Here is an 18,971-nt window from a genome sequence, read left to right as displayed (position 1 = left end):
ATTAATATTCACTTATCTTCTTACCCCCCTTTTCCTCTTATATTTGTTATCATCAATAAAGTCCTTGTACTTTTTAACGCGTTTCTTGTGCTTAAGCTTCCATAGCTTACGACCTGAAATAACTGGGAGCTCATCTGGAACAGTGCCTTCGTATGACTTTGGTTCCTTCTTAAGTTGAGACTTTCTAGTTATAGTCCTTTTTTTACCATTTGAATTTCCGGTTTTGTTCATATTTGTTGGGTTTAGATTATTTTCTCTAACAAATTGGAAATCTTTTCCTCCCATTCTGCGAATGGCTTCTTGTACCTTTTCTGTTAAACTACCAATATTATTGCCATTACTTGTATTAGAAAGTACACCATCCATTGAGATGTTTGGCATAGAAGATTGTGAATCTATAAGAGAATCAGAATTATTGGAAATATTGCTGTTAACCATGTCATATAAATAACCAGGGATATTCTTAATGTGTTCTCTTCCAGAGTTTGAAATATTTAAGGCATTTGTAATATGTTTGTGGTATGACTTTAGTACACTTTTATCTCCTGGGTGTTTGTTGAAATAGCCAGACTTAAGAAGACGGGTATTATTTAAAATAAGTCCTTGAATTTCCTGTAATTTGTGTCTTTGAATATTGCTTTTTGTTAAAATCCTCATACAATCTTCAATTCTATACCTAAAACAGGCAACCTCTTCGGATGTGATTTTCAATTTATTCATTTTTCGGTTGGAGTCATTTAAAAGCTCATCTAATACTTCCATTTCGTTGGGTATGTTACCATTTACAATAGTTATCGAAACTCCCGAGGCACCACCTCTAGCTGTTCTGCCGATATGATGAATATAGGACCTGACACTACTTGGACAGTCAAAATTAAATACAGAAGCAACTTCCTTATAGTCTACACCTCTATAAGTTATTGAATTATCCTTTAAAATGCTTAATACTGATTCATCCTTTTCGTTAATTGTATCACTAGTCACCAATATGTCATAGCTACCTTGGTTGAAACACTGTATTAGAATTCTCCTAGTTGCGGCAGGAATAATTGGAGTAAGAACACCACAGCTCATCCCAAACCTTTCAAGGAAAAGTTTAATTGAATATGCTGTGTCGACATCAGATACAAAAACAAGACATTTTCTAGGAATTACATTCATTTTCAGAAGAATGTATAGCATCAGCCATTTGTCAACCATACTGTTACAAATAGTGTAGTACTCACTTATTAGTCCTGAAGTCTGGTGCTTTGAATTAATACTTTCTTCATCAAAATTATCCTCTTTTATTTCAGGCTTAACATCAACAAAAACGGGCCTATGAAGGACCATCTTCTTTAGAGAGTCAACTTCCTTGTTTAATGTTGCAGAAAGTAATATACACTGATACTTTCTATCTTGAGAATTTGGAAGCAGACCCAAAACTTTGCTCATATCCTTTTCATAGCCAAAAGCAAATAATAAGTCAGCTTCATCAATGATCAAATGGACAATATTCTGAAAAATTGAATCCTTGAAGCTCATTCCTTTAGCACTTAAAATATCTCCTGGAGTGGAAATTAATATATTGTGGTGAAAACCACCAAGTTTCAAATTTTTCCCTTTATGTAACAAATTATCATCTGCATTAAATACAGTTCCAATAGAAACAATATTCTCACAAAACGCCAGTAACTGCTCAAAAACTTCATAAGTTTGAATTACCAGCTCTCTTGAAGGCACTAAAACTAATGAGTACAGTTTATTAGCTGATCTCTTTGACATATTTAATAAATTATGGCAAATAGGAATTGCATAAGCCAATGTTTTCCCTGAGCCCGTATAGGAGTTAATTAGCAAATCCTTACCCTCAATAATCTTTTTAATCACCTCCACTTGAACTTTAGTTGGTATTAAGTAATTATTGCTAGTCAAAGATTGAATAATTCTTCTGTCAAGAATTGAGCCATAAAGTCTAGAAAATGAAAATAATTCATTGCTATCATTTTCAATTGCCATTGTTTGTTGTTAAAGAACTAATTCAAACACTTTTAACTTTCCACCTTAATACCTTTTTCAATAATCTTTTAATTTATTCCCACCTAAATGACGGTCGCTTTCTGTCATATTGACTTTCGATATAACTACGTATAGAACAGTTGCCGCCAAAGCTCCATTTAAAGTTTTAAAAAATTTATTATTTTCAAAAAGATGAATTAACTTTGACTAGGATATTATAAATTAACCTTCTAATTCATATATGTGAAGACTAAGTGTAAAATATTTGTTCTGTCAAATCTGACTTATTCTATATCTTACTTTCCTCTGAAACCAATGACCATTTTGGCCGGTAAAATTCGGTTATGTTAATTTTAATGTTATTTTTACTGAAATTAATTATAACTTCTTTTTTGAGCATGATATCTCGACTATGAATTTATTTTTATTCTATTAAAATTTGAAATTTAAAAAATCATCCTAGTTTTGGCGGCAAAACTATTGTTGCTAACATTACAATTTGGAGATTACATTATAAGAAACAATGGTAATTAGCTAATGTCAATAATTGAAAGCAATTTCACCCCTTAGAAGACTTCGAGATGAAATTCTAGTTGAGTGTTTTTTGTTATTACTGAAACTAAATGGTTCATTCCTCGAACTAATTCATAGTACTTGAAAATCAAATTCCAATGTACTAGTATTAAATTTACAATGTATTAATATCTACTCAAAATTACGAATATAATTAAAAATATAATCACTATCAATACGTGTTATCTCTAATTAGAAGGAAGTTATGGTATACGATTACACAAAGAATATTTTTTGATTCAAATAATGCATTCCAAAAAGTCAACATAAATTCATTGCTCAATATTCATTTAACTTTTAAGTTTTCAACCATTCCTACGCGTTAAATTATTTTTATTTTTAATAATTAATCCCATGCTTTGTGTGTGTTCTTTCATACACAGAAATATTTGCCGCCATATGCATTAATATAACCTTAATACTCATTAAAAAAAAACTCCAATTCAAATGAAGACATTAGCGAACAAATAATCAACTTTACAGTAAACTTTGTCACGTTTACTAATTTACCTCCCATTTGTACGTATAGAAATGAGTAATGCGGCGGCGCGTCTTGTCTCCGCACAATGCATGCAATATCAGGGGTGCATAATCTGGTTGCGAATTGAAAGTTGATTATTGGTGTGATTACTCTTCAGTTAGTCGCAGAGCAACTGCGTAAAGAATAATTAGCAAGGCAACAAATATTCTTGATATTATTAAGCTGAAGAAATCTAGTATTCAAGAAGTGTACAAAACAACGGGTTGTGTATAAGTTGTCTTAATCAAAGCGTACATCAAAATGAATAGACTCCAGAAATACTTTGGAGTATTCCTAGCAGGGTTGTTACTCAAAACCCTCTTGGGATGTACATCTGTTTCAGCATCATCAGAGACCGAAGTTCCTCCTATTGCATCAATCCCAAGGGAAAGTTGTAGTTTGGGTTTCACATGCCAAGCGATAGCGTCATGCAGAGGTGGCTCTGTAATTGGTTTATGTTCGAAGAAACTTTCAAATGGTTATACGCTGAGATTAAGAGGTAAAATTCCGGATTCTATCAATATTTTTGCAACTAAATATAATGGAATTCCAGTTGACCAAACCAAACTTGCTTTGAGAATTATTGATGACAACAGGAAGCCCTTTATTGATATGGTTATCACAAAGGAGACTCTTGGGTTCGCACTTGTTGGTCAACTTGATACAATGAATTTTGCTAATGCGAAGCGTATCAGCAAAGGTATAAACATAGATAGATCTCTCTCTAATTTCAGAGTTGAATCAGGAGATGATTTTGACTATTACCTCTACTACAATAATAGTTATTTGACATTCTTATTTAAGCATAAGGATGGCAAATACTACGAAGTTGGAAGTCTCTATATTTTGAACAAAGTTATTAGCACAATTGTTCCACTGACTGGGCCAATGGATCATGATATTCACTTCGAACAAAGTATGTCGCTTTCCATACCCAGTACCTTCGTTCAATACACTGTACCTAATAATCCTAGCCCCCAATCATATTCTGGCCCATTTGTTTTGAGAAGAGGCACTAGCGTCGTATATCCAGGTGGAGGTATTTTCGAAGATGGTATCAAATTTGTAATAAATCAAGGAGAGATAACCGGTGGCAAAGTAAAGCACAAGTTCATCAAATATAATGAGTCAAAGGTTCGAGTAACAATAAGCATTACCTATGCTGGCAACAACAAATTCAAATTCAATATCGAAAATGCCTATAAGAATGAAAATAAATTGGTAACTTTCGATGCAACTTCATTGAAAGAAAACCATTTGAATGCAGGAGGTGGGGACATTGTACATTTGGGTTACATTTTCACAGACGGGCATTTACTTGTGTGTATTTCTGATACCTGCTTTGCATCGACCGAAATTAAGGGTTCTGAAATAGGTAAGATTGAAACTACAGTTTGGTTTTCAGTTGCAGCAATGCTAAGTATTCCAGAGCAAACCTTAATGGGTTCTGCAGTTGGTAGATACAAGTGTAGAATTGGAGAAATATCTTGCTATGGCTCTGAGTACAGACTACAAAACCCATTATCACCTGGACAAAAGGTAGAAATTCAATCTCTTTATGACAGTGGCAGTTACTTTGATAAATTTGCAGTTATTTCACAAAGAGAACTCTTTGGCGCAATTGCAATGGGTGACTCTGAAAATATGAGAGCAGCAGTATTCTTATCTAAAAATTCAGTTTCTTTAACAACGTTCTCAGAGAACGGTATCGTAACTGACTCTTGCTCAGTTTACTTGTCAGGAAATAGTGTATTTGATCAAAGTAAAGAAATAAAAATAATTATTGGGCTCTCGAACAGCAACAAATTGGGAGTATCTGGATATATCGGAGTCAATGTAATGTTATATTGTGAGTTAAGTCTAGGATCCATCCCAATTACCAAATTCAGACCAGTCAAGGATAATTTCCACTCAGGAAGCTCTAAATTCACACTTTCTAATGATTATCCTGCTGAGGGCTATGAAAATATCAGCGGAGGTAGCTCCTCTTCCAGAACACAACAACAAGCCGCAAACTGTTACTTGGCAACAAATGGTCAATGTAATGCATCTAAGATTGTACACATGGATGGCTTAGGTTTTGTCAAGGGTACTTACATGACAGTTAAATCTTCATCAGTCACATTCCCATTCACTTTCTACGTAAAGTCATCTGAAAATAATTCTGATCAATTTGCTTTTACAATTATTTCAACTGGTAAATTTAGCATGAGAAACATTAACACACAAGACATTATTTTTACAAAGATTCCTCCAAGCTGCATGGAAAGAATCTTGCATGAAGGTTTATCTGTACTTCTCTCGTCAGATCAATCTAAATTATATGCTTCTATTTGCGGCTTCTTACTTGGAGGTGTCCCATCTACATCTTTAAACAAAAAATTGACATTCATTTTCCACAGTAATATGAAGGGAAATAGTGTTCAAGTTTCAACATTTCCAGTTTATGGTGGAGGTAATACTGTCTTGGATTATTCAGCAGAAAAATACTCTCTTTATTCCGATCAGATTAGAAAGGATGATGATTTATCATTTGCATCTCCATGCGATGCGAGAAGGTCTTTTTCAACTAAGCTCGAAAATTGTTCTTCTTTGACTAATATGAGTAAAAATCATTTAGTAAATGGCTACTCTATTATCATTACTGGTACCGTTGAAAAGCCGTCTTCTCATCTTGAACAAGCCTTTAATATTGGTATCCCAATTGAGAATGTTATTCAAGTTTTCAACTTAAAGGCAAGCAACGGACGTACTATAATTCAGTTCTTTGTTACACAAGATCAATTGGGTCTATCAATTCACAATCCCAACGGTATTAGTCTTGGTGGTGGCCATGTAGGTGCCCCAATCCCCTCGAATATTGACTTGGATGAAGGATCTAAATATAGAGTAGGCGTTGCGTTCAAAGATACAGCAGTTAACTTGTTAATTGAAAATCCTTATGGCTCAGGTAAATTTGCCATGTTGAGAAGAAATCTTGTTTCTCAAATTTCAGCATGGGGTGAAACAGCATATAATATTGGTTTTACTAATTTTGAACCAATTGACTCTATTGTCCCTGAATTATTAGTAAAGAGTTCGTACAGCTATTCTTTAAGTGACAATGTTAGTACATGGTTCCCAGTTTCTAAGGAATTCTATGCTCCAAAATCAGGTGACAACAGCTGTACATTGAGTATTTATGGTATTTGTACAACTTCAAAAGTTTATATGCCAGGTAATAAGCCGGTTAATAATGATGCTAAGTTCTTCATTAGATTCTACTCATTCCAAAAAAATACATTTTCACTTTATTTCAAGAAAGAAGATGGTGCTGTTGTAGCACAACTTGACTTTACATCATCCTCGACATTGTGGAACGGTAGTGTTACAGTCAAGTTCTCAACAAGATTTGAACAATCAACGGATACCTTCTATGTCAATAATTTTGGTTCCAAAGAATTTGTTATTCACTTCACTGGTAATTCTATTGGTTATTATTTAGATGGTTCATGGAGAGTATTCTTATCACTTAAGGATAAGGACAACTTTAATCAGGTGTCAGTGTCTCAACTTGATGGTTTCGTTATAGAATATGTCGCAACAAGTAACAGTAATCCATCCCCTTGGCAATACATTAAATATGGATCCAGCACAGCAAAGGCATCTATGGTATTAGCTTATAATCAATGTAATGCACAAAATCCAACATATGGATGGTTCTCCAAGCCTGGAGCATACTTTCCAGGTAGTTCAATTGAGAACTTGTGTTCAAATTCTTTGCACCCAAATCACTTTGCACTTATTTTCAAATCACATTTTCCAACATATGTTAAAGATGAAGTAGCAAAGACTTTCCCTAACTTCCCGGGTTTCTTACATTCAATTGTATTATTATATAACGGATCAGTTGTATACACATTAGTCATTGCTAGAAAGTATATTTCGTTCTTCAGCTCTTTATACTCTGGTGAAGCTGGAACATTTTCTAGTTGTTCATCACAAGTACCAGATGAGAGTGAATTCCAGCCTGGCAGTAGATACTATATTACATTCTTCGTCGATGGATCTGACTTACATGTTTATTTCCACAGTTATATTGTAGGAAGATCTGCATTGCTATGTAAGCTTCCATACACCCAACACTTCAATGCTGCAAAGACATTTGGCCAAGTGTTCATTTCATCTCAAAACACCGTTGCGGGAATAGGTTATACTCTTGTAAGAACATTGTACAACCCAAATTTGAATGCAAATTACTTATATCCTATGGGTACTGTAGTTTCGAAGAATGCAATTTTATCTTCTGGTATGCCATTTTCACCAAATGAAAGTTTAAGTATTCAGATGACATGTGGTAAGGAATTAGTATTCTCAGGTCAGACTGGAAAACCGCAATTGATATTAAGAACAAATGGTTCTAATTTCACTTTGGAAAACGTACCAGGAAAAGTAAATGCTAGTGGTAAATTTAGTGGAGATTGTGTTTGTACTCCCGACAAGAAGATTGTTGTAAATCTTGCCTATATTGGTAACCAATTCAGATTGATTGCATGCAAGGTTTCTGCTGCATCCATCTTCACTACAGGAGCTTCAATCTATCAAGTTTCCAGCGAGGTAGAATTGAAGGTTATCTACAGAACCGATTTACGTTTAGCTGTTGCAACTTCGCTCACTTCTTCACAAATTTCAAAGGTTGAGGAACAGCCAGATACTTCAAAGGATGAGGAGAATGCTGCAAGTAATGGTAAATTTATTCCAGAATCATTTACAATTCAGGCTACACTGCATGTTGTTCCAAAATACGTTACATCTTAAATATTAATATATTGAATTTGAAGCAAAATAGAAAATATATCTTCTAGGCTTTCTTATATATATACGTATGTATATATATATATATATTTACCACAACCAAGACAAACTCAAGCTCTTTGAAAGATTAAATATTAGTATTATTCTTTTATTATGTATTAACAAATTCTACTAACACATTACCACCCCACTTACTACTAAACCCCCAATATATTTCAGAAATCATTACAGTGTAACATTTATTTATAAAATTTTCTTCAATATTATATATTTTCTTCCATAAAGTGAAATATATAATTAAGAATAGAAATATTAAAGACTGAGGATTTTGTTGACAATATGGTGTTTTAGTAAAGCTCTCGAATTTGAAATCATGTGGTTGAGTGTTTTTTCTTGATAATGATAACTAAATAGAGATTTTTTAAAGAGTATGTATAAACTGTGGAAGAAATTTCAAAGCTAACGAAGAGATATCTTCATTATTCTAAATAAAGTGCTTCAAATAATAAATATTAAGAGTGAAAATGACCAAAAAAAAAAGGAAAAAAAACTAAATGTTAACGCTAATTATTGCTTATTTCTCTTCAAAACTTCCCAATGTTAAAGAGGCGGAAAATTGACAACTTTTGTCGTTTTTCTCCTCTTTATTTGATAATTATTTGGTATTGTTTTGAAGATAGAATTCTGAATTCAAGTAAGAAAAAGAGTGCTATTATAGAGAAGAGTAGATGAGAAGTACAATTAAATAACAACGCCATACTTAAATACCGAGCTTAATATGTTGATAATAGAGAGCATTACTTATTATTAATGCGTAAATCATACAGCAGCTATGTATTTCATAGTATAATGAATTCATATTGTAAATGTTATATTAATATTCGGTATAGAATGAAAAGTGTTTTATTATTTTACCAATAATAATATACTCAAAGTAATTTTCTGTATTTATTATAGGTAAAAATACACACACAAGAGGCGGCAAAGTTTGAATTAGAGTTTGGAGAGAATAATCAAGATTGCTGTATTTTATTTAATTAAGGTAGTGTATCATCTATTACTCGATATTATTAGCATTACTTTCTAAATTCTCTATTTACGGAAAAATAAATTTATAACTCTTAGTTATGTATCTTCTCCCAATTATTGTTGCTGATAATAAATATTGTATATGCGTGAGAATGAACGAGATGTTTTAATCTCTCTTTTATTTGTTCAATCCTTCTATTGCTACCTTTATAACGAGCAATTGGTTCATATAGTTTGAATAAATTCTTGTTTGTTTCTATGTAAACTATATACCGATTTTGAATGGCTCAAGTGTAAATTTCTCCATTCCAACAGCTTTGAGCTCAAAATGAGGCTATTTCATTTCATTTTCGTACATGGATGCAATTCCATCTCTTCCTTGAGTGATGGTAGGTATATGGCCAGTATTTTCCAAGGGATTGAGACCAAAGTAAGAACTTTCATGCCTATTTTTAATTGAGCTTAATGATAACAATAACTTTTTAGTTTTCTTGTCGATGTTTTGTAAAGAAAAAGACACAGATTTAGTAACAAGAACACCGTTGTCTAATGATTCTGAGTCTTTAATTGAAAGTTTTGAAAAATCTTGATCTAATTCAGAGTCTTCAGAATCTGATAAAGGAGAGGAGGAAAAATCCTTGTCATTTATGTTAGAAGGTCGTAAGTCTGAAACATTTAAATAACATGTACTCCATTCTGTAACTCCAAGAAACACTTGGTACTCAAATGGTGTGAGAATAATTGGGATTTTCAAGTTGAAATTTTTAACAATGTGGGATAAAAAGTACTCAGAACAACCAAAAAAACAGAAAATGTCAATATCTGGGAAATTTCTAAGCTTTACTTCGTTCACTCCTGTTAAAGAAATGATGTGAGTTTCAATCTTTATTTTATTCCCATTATCCACGTTTCTCCTATAATGATGTCTCTTGAAGAATTCAATAAGTTTCCACTCCGCTTGTGTTATTCCAGGAGTAATTATGAAAGCAACACGGTTTGTGGAATTAATTGATTTTGCCTTTTCAATGAAAACAAATCTTTTAGATATTATGGAGCTTAGTTCATCCAAAGCATTTGAGCATAGTTCTATTCTAGAACCTAAGCGATTTATTTTGCATAAGAAAATTTCAAATAATTGATTATACCTGAGAATTATTCTCTCTACAAAAGAATTGGGAAGACTTACATATTCATTATCTTTGGAAATAAAATGGAAGAACATTACAGTTTCACTTGGAGCCATATTTTTTGATTTCTCAAAGCACTCTTTCTCCAAATCATTAAGTTTTAAATCTTTGTCATGCCCTAATTTTGCTAATGGTAAATCACAAATAAATTCCGAGTATTTGTATTTAAAGTAGTCAGTAACATTAATTGGAGAAAGCTGATATAAGAAAATCTCTACGTTACTGCTAGTCTTAGTTAAATCAGATTTTCTTATTTCGTCCAATAAAATCGTTTGAGCACTACTCTTTAATATTCCTTGAAATGAAAGTATCACATTTATTCTCTTTGTAGAATTATTCTGCTCACTAAGCCTATAATTTAGCTTATTATTCAAAAAGCATGTAATTTCATTGAAAGTATTAGATTCTGAAACATCAAAATAGTCAGAGGAAGATGGGACAAAGTGAACAGGTAGGTGGAAGTTACTAATGTTATGATAACAACTGTACCCAAAGTGTATTACTAAATCTGAGTGCGATTTTTTAATATTTAAAACATCCAAACAGCATGCTGGGTTCGCAATATCAGATAAAACAAAAAATCGAATATTGCATTTATCTTGAGAACTACCTTCTTTTGAAACGATGCAATTTACCTGCTTTTCTATAAGATATTGAATTCTCGGGGCATATTTGATATCAGATACAGAAAACTGTAACGCGACAACCAGCTTTTCTCTGCCTTTTGAATTTTTAGCTATCCATTCTGAGATAATTCTAAAATCGTAATTTGAATAATTCCCCAATTCAAGATTATAGTTCATTTCAACTTAAGGACGATTAGAAAACTTAGAAAGAAGCTGAACTAAATATTGTTTCGAAACAATATCGAAAAACTGCCTATTCTCAATATTAATTGAACGAGTCTTCTCAACTTAAAATCAATTCTTGACCTTAACTTTTTATATCGTTTTTTCTTAATATTAAGGTACCGATGTCTCCCGCTTGAGACATGACACAAGACAATCTATTTATTTGTGTGTTTAGAGGGGAAATGGGAAGAGAAATTTTTTTGAATATCGTTATGCCTTAAAAAATCAAAGGCAAATTTTTTAACATTTTTTTTTGGTTTAAATATATATATATATATATATATATATATACATATTTATATATATATATATATATTTCTGTCCGCATCGATTGTTCTGAAGGAAAAATACCAGAATAAATATAAAACTGGTGAAAGGATTCATCTGAATACCTTTATTTATATAAAGAGTCAATAATCAGGTTAAAAACTTTTGAGATAGTTTACTAATGATAGAATTTGTGTACAACTTATCACAAATATAGACAGATAGATAGCTTGATTGAACCTATTAAGAATGATTGAAACAACGATCTCTGGCCAAACCCTTTCACCATCCTCTAGTGAAATTATGAGGAAGGCGACTAGGCTGGTAGACCAACTATTGATAAAAACCAGCAACGATTTTTCAAATCAAGAAGGAGTTGTTTTGAAGCATAACAGCGTTTTGGGCTCAAAAATGGCAGTCGCAGAAGAGAATATGAATGTTGATTCAAATTCGATTACAGACTCGGAAACGTTTTCAGCTTTAACTAGTGCAAGAAAGAATATTCCGAGCATTGATATAATTAAGAGGCTTGCAGGACGCCTAAAAAACAAAGATTCCGATACTATTAGTGAACTAAATTTTCCGAATAAAAGAACAGTGTCTAATGGCCAGGATGCTGGTGATTACTGCTTCCAAAAGTCTGAGAACTGTAGATCTAAGTCTGCCTCACCAACTAGTAGTGAAAATAGAGAAAAGAGCAATGGTGAGTTGTCGCACGACTTTGTCCAGATGAACGCGAAACTTAGTGAAATTAACAAGAGAGTGGAGAGTTTGAGTAGTAACATTGAAGATATACAGGACACTGACATCTTGGAAGATAGAGGTTGCGGTAAGTTCGAAAATAAGAAAGAATTTGTCGGGTTTGATGGTGAAGGAAATGAAAATTCCAGAGTTTACGAAAGGGATACCAACGACAATTACTTAAGCCAACTCAACGTTGCAGTTTTACAACAAGAAAGACTGAGAATGTGGGCAAGAGACAATGCAAAATATGCCTCATCAATAAGCAATATATCGGATAATGGTAATAACCAAGAGTCTGAACATATTCCTTTTTCGGATGTTTACTATACACACCAATCTCTCAAGTATAAGAGCAGAGAACTAACAAGTTCTAGTGGAGTCTTAAATTCAAGTGTGCTTTCTACGACAGCATCTGGTACAGCTGGCCAGTTCGCCTATAGCAATGACACAACAGTATACGAAGCCAAGACAAATGGTAGAAATGCTGTTTCCGAATTTTCTAGAACTGTAAAGGTTTGCACAGGTGGTGAATATTCAGAAAACAAGGATTCGGAAACTGGGGGCATTTCGGAATCGAATTCTTTTGGAAGGATTTCCGGTAAATCTACTGAGCCCAAAGTTTTAAGATTCATTCGTGTCGGGAATCAATTAAGAAGGTCAATAACAGTAACACCTTTGGTAGAGGACATGCAGAGAGTTCTAAACGTAGAAACGACGAGCCCGGACCTCTTTTTAAACGATTCTGGCTTCGAATCCAAGACTCAGTTCAATAGCAAGCTAGAAAAACTAAGTAACTCCAACATTTCACCTTTCAACCCCTCTAAGCCGCCGGGCTACTTTTCAAGTAACATGGTTATCATTACGATAAAAGATAATGGTAATAGACTCAAGAAATCTACTAAACCAAGGACAATAAATGACACAATTTCCGTATACAGTGCAGAAAGCGACGGAAACAATTTCTTTAGCTGCAGAGAATGTTCATGGAATCCTGCCAATGCATGTTCAATTCAGTAAACATTGCTGTCTAATATAGATCGCTCATAGCTAAATAAGGGATATAAATCAAAGTTGCTTCTCTTCACATTCTTGAAAGAAGCCTTTAGGTTGTCTAAATTTTTGTTTTAAATATTTTCATTGTGGCGCCAAATCTCCTTTTTTTGGCTAGTGAACCGAGTATAATCTGTATTTGTAAGAATAATTATATTTATAATTACTAATAGTTAGACGCATAAAAAAGTAAGTAGATCTGGAATAAAGTTTAAAAGACTACTCTTTTTATTCATGCTTAATTCTTTTTTTTTAAATGTTTAATGGTGAGAAGGGACACCCGCTTAGTTATATGTCTAGTAGCTTAATAGTAGACGCGAAGATGCGTGGTAATAAGACAGAATTTACTTTTTGACTCAAATTAAAGAGTTAGAAATATAGATTGAGTTTAAGACATTAAGCGGTACCGTAAAACGTGACGTACTGATAGATTTATAAAATAAATTAATGGGTACAAAAAATACTGTTGGCAGGTAATGGCAAGGAATAGATGACTGTACAAACTGACTATTGACTTAGAAATGAAATAAAATAAATAAAAGGTTCCGTGAAATAAAGAACTCCTTGGGTTATGCTGGATCAGGAAATTTGAACTGAACTTTATTTATTTTGTATTTTATACAATCGAATAAGTTGAGGCTCAAGATCTTCATATTTCATATAAGTTAGGATCTTTTTCATTTTGCTAAACAGAAGGAGCATGATTGTTTAGATACAAATACTTTAAAGAGTTTGGAACAGAGAATTATTTTCAAATGGAAATTTAAGCGTCAAATATTAAAAGGACCTGTATGCTGAATGAATCTTTATGCACTTAGAACTTAATAAGCCAAATACTTGAAAGCTTATTAATTGGAAAGTTTCTAATTAATATTAGGAATTTTTCTAGTTTGCTTATTAGAGACATTTTTGATTCCGCCTCTACAACTCTAATCTGCAACATAATATTATCAGTGTATTTACGAGTTAATACATAGACTTTATTTTCTCAATTTTTTTCGTTTATTTATAGGAGTTAATCCTATTGGCTAATGGAAAACCTCCTAGATAATAACTTTGAGCTACTAGCAAGCGAGCTGTTTGACGTTCCTAGGGATAGTGGAGTAACTTATTTACAGATTGGTGCCTCTTACAATAGCAACAATAATAATAACAGTAACAACAATAATGGTAATGGGCGTAATAGTGGTAATGCAACTGCGAGAGGTAGCCAACAACTTATCCAGCAGCAATCTCAAAATGTAAGGAATTCTAGAAGTGACTCATTAATTAGTGATATTAAAAATTCAAATATCGGAGTTTCTAAAGTGGATGGTCCTCTTCTAGATTTTAATAGCATGAGGGGCATTGAAGCCCCTTCAAAAATTGGATCTTCTGGCCACATTATGGAAAGATCAAATAGAATAGGAGTGGAACACACTAACAACGCCGTTGATGAGCTTCATGGATTTAATATTACATCGAGACATTCCGGAAGTCGTAGTTTTGGTCGTCTAGAAGATTCATACCTTGATTTAGATGGTTCAATGAACCGTAGATCTTCTGATACATTTAGTGATGTGTGTGCTTATCAACAACAAAATAACTTGGGAAATGGTAAAAATAATAGCAATGGCGTTATGCATTCAAGATGCCATAACGGCTCCTTTCCACAAAATTCTCACTTAAGTTCATCTGGAGGTACAATGAAGATGGCTAGTTATAGCAACAATAGTGGCAGTGCCTTTCCTGAGGATCAAGTTGAATTTGAGATAGATCAACACATTCAGGGGTTAATAGGCAGATACAATTCAATGTGTATTGATGATCAAATTTTAAAAATGGGTGCTTACTCTAATTGTATTAACAGTGGTAATATGAATAATGACAATGTTAACACTAATTGTACTACATTTGATGCCAACTCTACTAATAATAAGAATGTTAATAACAATGGGGCTAATGCAAATGTAGATGCATTTCTTCCCCAAATCGACCATTGTAGTACGGGAACTAATAGCTCTGTAATCGGTAATGGATTCTCTCATGAAGTGGGTTGCATAGAGAGAGATTCTTCAGAATGTTTCAGAGCTCACCAAAGCTACATTCAGAGAAGATTCACAAACGGTGATTTTGGGACCTGTAATATGACCAACACTACCACCGTTTCATCCGAGCTATCATCTTTGTCTGGCGTGGCAACTCCTGGAAGTGCATCTCTCAAGAGTGCCAACTCTACTGATGCGCTATCTCAAAGATTTAGAAACTCTTCTAATATTAGTCTTAGCTCGTACGATATAACAGATATTCAAGGGTCAAATGGAATAAATTTTGACAAGTTATCAACAGGTACAATAGGTATGAATGGTTATTCAAAACATTTAAATACCATTTCGGTGGATGATACCGTAGTTCCTTTAGAAGACTCCGTTTCAGAAATGAACCCAAATGGAAAACTAAGATTTAGGAAAAATAGTGGTTCTACTTCCAATTTGTCAAATCCCACGCCAATGATGAGTAACATAAATTCATCAGGATTAGGAATTATTGGAGGAAGCGTGTGTAACAGCGGGAGCAGTAGTTGTAGTACTGGAGTTGGAGGGAGCACTTGCAGTGCGACAGGTAATAATGGTAGCAGTGCATATGGAATGAAGAGGCCATCTAAGAGTAATTCACTAATTCACTCCAACTATACCACAAACAGAGCCAATTCTTTAATAATTGACGAAGAAGATATATACCCCTCCATTGGACATTTTGCATTACTAGGGTCCTCTAACTCCCAATTATTGGGTGTTATAAATAACCAAACAGAAGGTCTAGTTAATGGTTTTAAATCAAGATCTGGATCTGCAAATACTGATTACATGTGTAGAAGTGGAATTGATGCTTCGCCTTCTATTAAAGGAAACTATATTTCATATGGAGATTCCATTAATGGGTTAGAAGGCAGACACTCATCCCATCCAGCTCTCAATAGCGGCGAAATTGGAGGCCCGTTTGAGATTGACGGAAACGGAAGCCAATTCCAAAATATGTTTAATAGATTAATGGACGATAGTAATGGTTACAGAATGGAAAGTTCCATGCAAGGAATTGATGAGGTTGAATTTAGAGGTGATGGTAAGTCATATTGGCAACATGCGTCTCCATATAAGTTTTCTCCTTCTCAAGGAGTTATTGATTGGAAACCACAGCATCAACAACTTCCTGTTTTTGAGAAGAATGAGTTTAGTGATGATTTTAGTTGCGATATTCCCTACAACGGTTATTTAATCAATCGTGGTCAACAACTTAGACACAAGTATTTCGGCCAACATAAACTATATGGATTTCCCTCTAGTATGAGTAATAAACAGCAAAAACAGTTGAAACAACGTAATGGTGTTTCTCCAAATATGGGTAATTTTGAAGCCAATCAAAGAGCATCAAACACTTACCGAAATGGAAATTTGCCTATAATATATAATGAAAACAATATGCTTAGATGCGAATCTAATATGTTACGTCACACAGGTCGTACTGGCAAAAAGAACAGTAGTGGTAGCCTAAGTAATGGTATACCAAATATTCCTTTAAATCCCAACATGAATATTCAGAATCTGAATAACCAGGGATATGTTGGCGTCAACCAAGGACAACTGCAGTACTGTAGGAAGACTTGCCCTCCCAATTGTACAATTCCTACTCATATTAATGGAAATATGTTTAGGAGAAAATCTGGTTCGGGAGTTAACCCATTTAATGGAAACCAACTAGGATTAGGAGGTTATGGTGGTTCAATAGGAGTGATTAGCAATGGATCTTCAAGATCCCTTAATGATTTGGCATGCTCAGGCATTTCCAATATTCCTATTTCTGTTCTAAACAGTCAGGGCTACTCTAAAAAGGTTTCTGAAGATGCCCATTATAACAAGAATAACCGAAAGAACACTCTTAATCACTTCAAGAATAATAACAATCTTTCTCATTCATGTAACTCAAACATGACAGGTGGTATAGCAGGATTTGGTAATATGAATATTCAGAGTAACTATCCAAGCACTGGCAACCCGTCTACAAGCGGCCTAAGTGCCTCATCTGTTGATACTACTTGCAATGATACATCTCAAAATGGTCTTACACCGTCTACAATTGCTGCTTTATGGGCAAAAGCAATGAGCAAGACAGGTGGTAGAACCGGATTTAGCAGTAGAAATAAACATAACTCTAGTTCTGCCTCAAATAATGTCGATGTGAATAACAATGGAACAAACTCAAGCTCTTCTACAAACTTGAATGACTCCAAAAACGGAACCAACGAAATTATTACATGTGCTCGCTTCTCTTCTTTCTTAAGGAACAACTCAGGGAGACTTCATTGGCTGAGAGTTATGTACCATTATTTGGACACTGTTGATGCTAGAAAAATACGTGAAATTAATAAAGGCGATAACCTTTGTATGGTTGCAGTGGATGACATCGCATTGGAGGCTGTTTCAAGATCATTTGACCCATCTGAGTGTGCATACTGGTCAGAACCAGAAAATGGGGCTTTCGTACACAAGAATATTAGACTTGCCGTTGCTCACAAAGTTGGACATAGAACTGTTGCATCACCACAAAACTATGTCAATCAGATACTTACAGCATCATTGGATCACAGTGTTTCTATCTTATTAAACACTTTGAGAGCTATTGATGATCGCGTTAGATGGATGTCTACAGTTGTTAATAGTAAAAACGGAGGTGGATTGCTGATAGATCTCAAATCAAACAAAAGTAATTCATGTAATGTGTCAACTGAATGTGAATCTAATCAGAAGTGCTCCGATTCAAAAAACAATATCGATACTGGCTATACAATCACAGTTAATGGAAATGCTACATCCATTTCAAGTACTGGAAACTCTTTAAGTGGTATTGAGGAAGGTGCCAACGATTCAAACTCGAACCTTTCAAACTCCACAAAGAACTTTCCAGGGAGAGTGTTTACTGTTGGAGTTAGAGAAGCAATGAGGTGCTTAAGACATAAAAAACTTAAGGCCTTAATCGTTGCTCCAGATATTGAGGGAGATGGGGTGGAAGGAAGTCTTAGACACCATGTAATACATATTCTCTTACAGGCTCAGGAATTAAATATTCCAACAATTTTTGCACTTAATAGGCATCGTATTGGAAGAGCAATGGGGAAGCACATGAGAATGAGTGTTTTAGGCCTTCTTTCAATTAGAGGTGTAGAGAAACAATTCCAAGCAATTTCTCATACTGCCCAGTTATTACGTAAACTTTATCATTTTTGCATCGAGAATAATTTACCTCCGACTGAGGAAACATTCAAGAAACTTTCCTCATCAGTAAATATCAATTAATCTGTTTGCTTGTATTTAACATTGATAATAATAATTGTAATTCAACAAGCGATCTCCGTTTAAGAAAAGCATTTACGAATTTAAAATTTGTTCAAAATAATTATGGATGAATACATTGCTCTTTATTTACATATGTACAGACCTACCCAATCTACCTCATTTAGTTTAATGGAATGACTTGATTAATTAATATTGACTAGTAATTTTGGGTTATTTTAATACTATTGTATTATTACTATTTTTCATGATTAGAGCGATTCCTTTCATAATTTAATTAATATTTTTTTTTTTTTGGAACTTTAAAGAATTATGGTTATAACTCCAAATTTGGCTGTTTCTAACTATAAAATAATGAATTGTACTCCTTTGTAGGCATTTAAACTAGCTCACGAGGGTTTGGGAAAGTATTATATACTATTATAACACATAGTTCTATAATTAGTCATTAATTTGGGATTCGGATGGGTATTTAGAAATAACTTTTCATTCTTCCAGAGAGAAATTGGTCTGAATGGTACCTTGTTGATTTGATTACTCGAAACTTTAATTATTTTTATACATTCTGTAGTGAACTTTGTCGCTTTACAGATAATTAGAAGGGTCTCCACCTCAAAATTTTGTTTCATCT

The 18,971-nt window shown here is 33.7% G+C and overlaps 5 protein-coding genes across 5 annotated transcripts; 3 read left to right on the top strand and 2 right to left on the bottom strand.

Moving 5' to 3' along the window:
• Positions 1–12: 12 nt before the first annotated feature.
• On the bottom strand, positions 13–1,998 carry ELE39_001437 (ATP-dependent nucleolar RNA helicase; the record flags this gene model as incomplete). The annotated part of the gene is made up of 1 exon (XM_067344476.1): positions 13–1,998. The coding sequence occupies one exon, from the start codon at positions 1,996–1,998 to the stop codon at positions 13–15; it is 1,986 nt and encodes a 661-aa protein (XP_067201414.1).
• Positions 1,999–3,352: 1,354 nt separating this feature from the next.
• Positions 3,353–7,888, top strand: ELE39_001436 (uncharacterized protein; the record flags this gene model as incomplete). The annotated part of the gene is made up of 1 exon (XM_067344475.1): positions 3,353–7,888. One exon carries the CDS (start codon positions 3,353–3,355, stop codon positions 7,886–7,888), a length of 4,536 nt encoding a protein of 1,511 aa, XP_067201413.1.
• Positions 7,889–9,248: 1,360 nt separating this feature from the next.
• Positions 9,249–10,904, bottom strand: ELE39_001435 (diphthamide biosynthesis 2; the record flags this gene model as incomplete). The annotated part of the gene is made up of 1 exon (XM_067344474.1): positions 9,249–10,904. The coding sequence occupies one exon, from the start codon at positions 10,902–10,904 to the stop codon at positions 9,249–9,251; it is 1,656 nt and encodes a 551-aa protein (XP_067201412.1).
• Positions 10,905–11,468: 564 nt separating this feature from the next.
• On the top strand, positions 11,469–12,980 carry ELE39_001434 (uncharacterized protein; the record flags this gene model as incomplete). The annotated part of the gene is made up of 1 exon (XM_067344473.1): positions 11,469–12,980. The coding sequence occupies one exon, from the start codon at positions 11,469–11,471 to the stop codon at positions 12,978–12,980; it is 1,512 nt and encodes a 503-aa protein (XP_067201411.1).
• Positions 12,981–14,044: 1,064 nt separating this feature from the next.
• On the top strand, positions 14,045–18,343 carry ELE39_001433 (SECIS binding pelota RNA binding domain containing; the record flags this gene model as incomplete). Its single annotated transcript, XM_067344472.1, has 1 exon — positions 14,045–18,343. The coding sequence occupies one exon, from the start codon at positions 14,045–14,047 to the stop codon at positions 18,341–18,343; it is 4,299 nt and encodes a 1,432-aa protein (XP_067201410.1).
• Between the last annotated feature and the right edge of the window lie 628 nt (positions 18,344–18,971).

The sequence above is a fragment of the Cryptosporidium sp. chipmunk genotype I genome, assembly GCF_004936735.1.
Source record: "Cryptosporidium sp. chipmunk genotype I strain 37763 chromosome Unknown contig_18, whole genome shotgun sequence".
Classification (NCBI taxonomy): domain Eukaryota; phylum Apicomplexa; class Conoidasida; order Eucoccidiorida; family Cryptosporidiidae; genus Cryptosporidium; species Cryptosporidium sp. chipmunk genotype I.
This window is presented reverse-complemented; position numbering and strand designations above follow the sequence as displayed.